The sequence below is a fragment of the Gastrolobium bilobum genome, unplaced genomic scaffold, assembly GCF_033153095.1.
Source record: "Gastrolobium bilobum isolate Gb01-03AN ecotype WA unplaced genomic scaffold, APGP_CSIRO_Gbil_v1 utg4641, whole genome shotgun sequence".
NCBI classification, from domain to species: Eukaryota; Viridiplantae; Streptophyta; class Magnoliopsida; order Fabales; family Fabaceae; genus Gastrolobium; species Gastrolobium bilobum.
The window spans coordinates 248782-256632 of NW_026896884.1; the positions used below are offsets into that span (position 1 = coordinate 248782).

Sequence of the window (7851 nt, forward strand, 5' to 3'; positions counted from 1 at the left end):
GAATGATTATCTAATTCGGTGCTACTCCACTAAAAGCCCGAACTTGAACTCCAAGATTAACAACACTTATAACATGAATATGCATCGCCCCTTTGTAGAATGTCTATAATTGATTGACAAGTTCTCTGTAACTCAATCAATTATTTATTCCCTTGACTATGATAGTTTCTTTAATGGATTACATGCGCTGGCCAGTGTCTTTAATATCCAAGTACCGAAACATATCAAGGGGACATATCCTACAAATTCCATGTTGTTTATCTCATAAATACCGATAATCAAATAATCTCACTCCCAAAATACCGAGTTATTGGCCGTCAATAGATCGAACCTCACCCGTTGGTAAATCAAAGAATGAAAACTATTTGATTACCTATTTATAATAAACTCAGGATTAAGAGCAATCACATAACTATAGTTAACTGGAGATTTGATACCTTATGACAGAAAAACAACCTTAATCAAATCTCTCCTTGATCCTTTCAATGTGAATGTTAATTCACACCAATATTTTCCAATGATTCGGACAAAACCATTTCATAAAATATTGCAGCCTAAATAAAGTGCCCAACTTTATTTAACAGCTGTGAATCCATTCATCAATTGTGAGAACCTATGATCATGTCCTCCATGAACGTATCCATATGATCATATACTCCACAATTTGATCCGGACCTTTATGTTTGTAAATAGTGCGCAAAATAAATAAATAAAACCTTATTTATGAAATTCAGAAAATTATTTTATTGTTTCATGGTCTTACTCCAAGAGCACAATGAAACCAATAACTCCCACTTGCTTAATGCAAGTCTGGGATCCTCTTAAGACCCAAAGAAGTAACATGCCTCTCGAACACAAGTTCAGGCAAACTCTTAGTAACTGGGTCTGCAAGATCCACCTCTAATGCTATCTGAGTTTAGTGAAAAATTCATAGCTCGAGGTTGATTTTCTTGAGTCAACATCCACTTGAAATAACTGAATTTTTAAAAACTCAGCTTTTCAAGACTCCCACTAGAGTATACCAGCATATAATCTCTCGTTCTCCAAAGATACTTGAGTACATGCTTAACAATTATCTAGTATTCCTCTAGGTTCAAAATGGTACTATCTCACTACTCCCACTGCGTGACAGATGTCTGGTTTAACGCCCAACATGATATGCATGAGTCTACCTTTGCCAAAGCATAAGATATCTTGCTCATGCATTCTTCCTTCTTAGAAGTCTTTGATCACTCCTTAGGAAGATGAATTCCACATCTGAGAATTATAATTCTTCCCTTAGAATTCTCATGTTAAATTTTGGCAAGAGTTTTGTCAATGTAAGTAGCCTGAGGTGATGCCAACAACTTATTCTTCCGGTCTCATAAGAGTTTTATACCAAGAATATAATTGGCTTCCCCAGTACTTCCATACCAAAACACTAACTTAGCCAACTCTTTATGCTTGATATTACCTCCACATTGTTTCTAATAAGGAGCATATCATCTACATAAAGTACCAGAAAAACTACTGTCTTCCGTTGGATCCTTTACATACAAATACACATTATTCATCAAGGTTCTCTCAAAATCAAAATTTTGATAACCTGATCAAAACTGATGTTCCAAGACCTGGATGCTTGCTTAAGACTATGAAATAGACTTTCACAACTTGCATACCGTGTGTTTCTACCCATTTGCTATAAACCCTTTTTGGTTGTAGTATGCAGATATCCTGACATCCAACTCCCAAAATGTATTCTCATAATTGAGACTTATAGCAACTAAGAGAATCTGGATAGACTCAAGCATGGCGTCTGGCAAAAAATGCCTGCAAGCTAGCTTTGAAGGTTTTCACCTTTCTGTCCATCCTCTCTTTGCCTTTTATGTCCACATGCGCCTTGTGGGTTTTACCCCTCTTGGTGTCTTTACTAGGACCGAACGGAGTTGAAATACAAGTATTTCATCTCATTGTTCATAGCTTGAGCAACACTTGATCAACAACATCTTCTAGTGCATTATCGTAACTAGTAGGATCAATATCACTCAACAAGAGACAACTTGAGAGTTAACAAGGTTCTCTCCCATTACGAATGTACTGCACTAGACCTTGTGTATTTATAGGTAAAACAAAAAGTGGGTCAAATGATGGATCTTCAATTTCTTGAGGATCCGCTTATCCTTGATATTGTTCCTTTACATGTGATACCAATATTTCTACTAGTTTCACTTATATATTATCATGTTGAATTTCCAATCATGGTTCTCTTGTTTGTTCACTTAGAGATATATCTATCCCCTCTTGAACAATCAAGGGAACAGTGGATGAAGCTTCTAGAGATTCTGGAAATTCTTGATCTGAGATAAATCTCATCAAGAATAACCTAACTTAAAAGCTTATAATTTCTCATCTAGTCCTCCTTTAAGAAAATCATGTGAGTGCTCACTTAGATTATCTTGTCCTTAAGACTAAATAAGAAATCATCCCTAGTTCTCTTAGGGTAGCCAAAAGATATGCACTCTTCCATACAAGATTCCATCTTATTTGACTGCTGTTGTAGGACGTGTGTCGTAGCACCCTAAATCCGAATATGGTTTGATCTGGGCTTGCACCCTTTCCATAATTCTTTAGGTGTCTTTACAACAAACTTTGACGGAATCAAGTTAAGAAGGTACATTTCCTTCTCTTAGGCATCTCCCTTGAACAACATTGACAAAAATGAATAACTGAACATGATCTTCACCAAGTCTAGAAATGTTTGATTTTTGCATACTGCAACTTCATTCAACTAACGCGTTCTTAGAGTTGACAGTTACGAAAACTATCCCCTCTTAAATCAGGTAAGACCTGAAATTACCAGACAGGTAGCCAAACACTTTAGTAGACCAAAATGGTTTTTGATTTGAACACCTACATGCTTTTCTGCCTCAGACTTACACCTCTTGGAAATTTTCAAAAGCGTTAGACTTATGGCGCACTTGGTTCATCTGTCCAAATCAAGAGTAAACATTCATATAATGAAGTACTCATCACCTCTTCTGGTCTGAACGCTAATTGGTCCACATACATTAGTATGTACCAGTTCCAGTTAAATAGTTGCGCAAACCTTTTTGGCCCTTGTAGGATTGCTTGGCCACTTTACCTTCCAAATAGGACTAACATGTAGCTGTTAGTTAAAAGATTCTTGAACTTTCAGTCTCTCTTTTAACTAAAACATATTTTCTACTTGAGATAATGTGACTCAATCACAAAGGCCAAAGTTATGTTTCATTTGAAACTTTTATTCTTTGGTGAAAATCCTTGTTCATCATCCTTTCCATTCAACACAAAAATTTAGGGGGTATAAGACAAAGGTAATAAAGACTATTTAAACAATGTACCAGAAAAAACAAGACGAAGATGAACTTCGAAATGTAACTGAGGAATCAATTGCATTGTCAACCCATGTTTTAACCAAAACAACTAACAAAAATTGAATTCCTCTTGAAATCTGGAACAAATAAACAGTCACCCAAAACCATAGTCTTATTAATAACTTGTCCTACTGCAAATGCAGACACAAGTTCCCAATTTCAAGCTTAAAATATCTATGTCCATTGCTGACAGGTATGCCATGTTTGAACTACTACAAAGAGTAACAAACATAATCAGTGATTCCTGAATCAATAATTCATTCACTGATCAGGCCTTGATATGCCCATGTCAGGTTCTTTTCATCACCTCTGGGCAATTTTTCTTTCAGTATCCCTTCAGTCTGCACTTGAAGAACTTGCCTTGCGGCTTCTTCATAGCAACTGGTTTGACAACTGATAACCAAGTCATTTTGTTCTTGTTACCACCCTTGGGTTTCCCTTTGGATTTAACAAGACTCTTAGCAAAACCTGCACTGACTGCATTCTGTCTAGCAGAGCTGCTAGACGCAGCAAACATGTCATTAAGAGTCTGAAGCATTTCTACTCCACTCTTAATCATGTACACTTGTTTCTGCAAGTATTTAGAAAGACTGACAATAATATAGCAGCGAACTACCATATCTGCCCTTTCCTAATCTGAGAAATGCATCTTAGTTTCCGAAGACGCATCCTCTGCAGCTTGCTATGGCCCTCGCATTGTCAGAACAAATTTTAGCTTCCATGTTTTAGAACAATATCAAAAAAATTTCTTTTCACTTATTCATAGTTGGTACTATCTAGAGGTTTTCGACTCAAAATCATTTCTAAGATATTTTCTGAAAAACATATAAAGCACACAATTACAAACAAATAATGCAATAAACAAACGAAGTGCAAGTAGATTCTCATAACTACTCTTGTTTATTGTTAACAATCCTTCAGTTTATCTTTACAAGGCTCACGATGGGCAAGTCACTTGTAAAAACCAAAATTGTTATTTGGGCCTTCAGTGCCATTGCCAGAGCCTCGATGGGAGGGTTAACAATTTTACCAAAGTTGAATGTAATTAACCATTGTTTAATTTCAAAATTATCCTTAGTGTCTAAGCATTGCCGACGATGGGCCGTACAATACTTTACTAAAATTTTGAAATTATTAAGATTTAATCTAGTGAAATCTGATTATCCTTATCCGATGGGGCTTCAGCGATAACCATTTCACTAATAAACCCACAAATGGAGCCCGCAGGTTTTAAAATTAATTAATTTTTAAAACCTTCACCCATTCAACATTTTTGTTTGAGAATTTTCATAAGCCCAGTCGAATTCATTGTTTAATTTCAAAATTATCTTTAATAACTTTGAAATTATTAAGGCCCAATAAAATCCAATCATGCTTATCCGTTGGGGCCTCACATGATTATTTTATTGATAGGCCCACAATGCGCCTGGAGGTTAAATTAATTTCTTAATTTAAATCTCCTCCCATAGATATTTAAGTCCAATCTAATAAAATCTAATCATGCTTATTCGATGGGACTTCACATGATTATTTTATTAATGGTCCTATAATGCGCTTGAAGGTTAAATTAATCTCTTAATTTAAATCTCCTTCCATTCAACATAAGCAACATTTTCTAATTTCCAAGAATTATTTAATTGAGAGTATCCTTTGTTTGATTTCAAAAACTATATAAGTAAGAGCGCCGATAAACGTGCACTAAGCTTAACATAATTTTGAAAGCATTAAGGTCCTGAAATCCGGTCACTTTACGTCAGCGTGTGCTCCAAACAATCATGATACATGAATGTTGTATGCAGCGTGTGTTATTCCATGACCATTTTAGAAAACCCACAAATTACTCGCAAAATAAAAGAATTCTCTTAGGAAATTTTTTCTAATTATTTTTCTAGATTTAAATCATCCAAATAGTTGACTTAATTATTAATCTAGATTGCAACAATCATAATAATTATCATTTATGAGGATAATTTGAAATCAAAATAATTTCCATAACGATTATTTGTCTTGATGTTAATTATCCAAAATTAATTAATTCAATTATTAATCTAGATTTTTAATAAAAATCATAATAATTATTAATTAATTTCTTAGGATGATTTAAAATCAAAATAATCTCATAATAACTATCATACTAGTCGCTGAAGACATAATAGCTATTATGCTCATGCAATCATACAAGTTATGCAACAATATGGCACCACCTATTCTATATGGCATGTTATCGCAATAAAGCATGTTATCAATCATATAATTTATACCAATCAATAAAAGCATTAAATAATAAATCATAATTACTTTAATCCATGACCTTCCTATTTTAAAGAAAATAAAATAAAATAAAATTAAATAATACAACTTTGGAATTCGACTTTCGCCTAGCCCATAGTATCTGTGTCAAGCCCCTTTAGGGTTTCATGGGCCCAAAAGCCCAAAGACCCAATCCTTTGGCGAGAAACCCTAGGACGCGAAAGAGGAACCCTAGCCGTCAGGTCTGCCGCGCCGTCACCCGAAGTCAAATCAGGCTGAAACTCCAGGAGAAGGACCGCCACGTAGAGACGAGTGCATCGCCGCCGGAACCACCCAAAAAGGTGGCCGGACGCTCCCTCACTCTCCCATTATTTTCTGGAGAGTGGCGGCCACTCTCAGCCTCTTGTGGAGGCGCGTGGTGGAGCGTGGAGTCTCCGATGGCGGTGATCCACCCACCGTTGCGTTCGTATTTCCGTCCTCTTTCCAACCATATATAGATCTTCTGATTCCGAGATCGGGAAGACCTCGAAAAGTCTTCGACAGTACTGACTGCGCATCTTACTCGCGGTTTCTCGATCTTGAACTTTTACAAAATATTGGAAAAATACACAGAAATTTCGAAAATAAATAAAAACAGCAAGGAGGAAACCTAATCATATGGGATTAGCCTCCTTGTTACAAATCGAGAAATACACGAGAGACCCTAACCATGGATTAAAGCATTTTTACCGATTAAAATTTAAACTTTTATGAAAATGAATTATAAAATACACATGCTAGATTCATACCATAATCCTAGAATCCTAGGTGCCACATTTCAAGAAGCAAAACTAATTACATGAATAGTGAAACTAGATTCACATACCAATGTACAGCCAAGGCTCTGATACCAATTGTAGGAAATCTTAGATTTATGCGGAAGCGGTTTAGGACCTAGTACATTGGTATGCTTACTGAATCATCATTGTTTCACAATTACCTCTCGGTGTGCAGGTCTCGTGTAGAATCTTCCCTTGTAGGATTCCTCTTCACGAACAGCTCACCTCAGCGCCGCAGCACGAACAACCTCCTTGAAGCTGGACTGTGGCAGATCTTCCAAACTATCTCTCGAGGAGGAAGGGGAAGTGTGTGGGCACTGATTAGATTCAGAGCTTGCCTCTTTCTCACAAAAAAGACCTTTTTTTTTGGCTGATGACTTAAGAGGTACTATTTATATGGGTTCCAAGAAACCCTAGCTCATTGGGCTCTAGGTTCCTTGGGCTCTTCTCATACTAATAACCCATTTGGGCTTTAGTAAAAGAGCAAACCCAACAAAGGCTTGGCACCAAATTCAGAGGGCCATTGAACCTTATCAGGGCACTGTGGGCAGTACCCAATCTTATACTGAGGGGTGTTACTCCAAGACTTCTCACAAAAACAATCCAACACCGCATAAAAATAATTATCAGACAGATCGAATAGGTGATCAATATTTCCAAAAACCTGAATGTCAGCGTCTAGATATATCATCTTGCTGTACTCCACGAACTGCAACAATGATTAAATTAATCACAGTAAAGAAACACATCAGAATCTGCCACATAATTAAAACAGAACACTTCTATTGTTTACAATTGCTAAAGTGCAAAAAAATGAAATTATGTTGAAGTAAAAGACACCTATATTACAACGTATAACACATGTAACAGTAAAGAAGGATGCACCGGCAAATACGAAGCTTGGAGTAATTAATGACAAAATAGTCACGGGCAAACTTGGTCTGATTCTCAGGAGGATGCACCGGTTCAATCTCCCTCACAAGGCAACCTTGGGAGTGAAGAGGGTACATGGTCTTGACCTTCCTCAGTCCTTTAGCCAAACTCACAACACCCTTGACATAGTCACCGTTCCCTGCTAAGAAAGTGACAAAGGCACGAGCACGGCCACTCTCAGGCATGGGTTGTTCAGCAGTAGCATTGGTGGCAAATTTGGTGGTATGAGTTGACATGATTTCAGTGAGGAAAGGGAGGAAGAAAAAGAAATTAGGTTGAAGGGAATGAGTAGCTAATAAAGAGAAAGTTGTTCACTAAGCTAAGAAGAGATTTTGAATTGCAATGTGAGAAATGAGTTGGGGTTGCTTATACATGTAGGAGAGTTTGACCTTTTATTTTGGAAGGTATCTCTAGAATTTGATCCACCGGATTGTCTTGAAATCATAACGCACCCTTAA

General features: G+C 36.6%; 1 protein-coding gene across 1 annotated transcript; it reads right to left on the minus strand.

The window, feature by feature from the left end:
- Positions 1–6932: 6932 nt before the first annotated feature.
- Positions 6933–7629, minus strand: LOC133302639 (galactinol synthase 2-like). Its single transcript, XM_061502448.1, has 2 exons — positions 7378–7629; positions 6933–7169 (listed from the first exon to the last, which is right to left on the minus strand). Exons 1-2 carry the CDS (start codon positions 7627–7629, stop codon positions 6933–6935), a joined length of 489 nt encoding a protein of 162 aa, XP_061358432.1.
- Positions 7630–7851: the final 222 nt, after the last annotated feature.

Bases quoted from the DNA above. Each gene is read 5' to 3' on its own strand.
- LOC133302639 (XM_061502448.1), bottom strand. From the start codon at position 7,629: ATGTCAACTCATACCACCAAATTTGCCACCAATGCTACTGCTGAACAA. The intron at 7,170-7,377 runs GTCATTAATTAC...TCATTGTTGCAG, and splicing joins AGTTTGCCCGTGACTATTTT to TTCGTGGAGTACAGCAAGAT.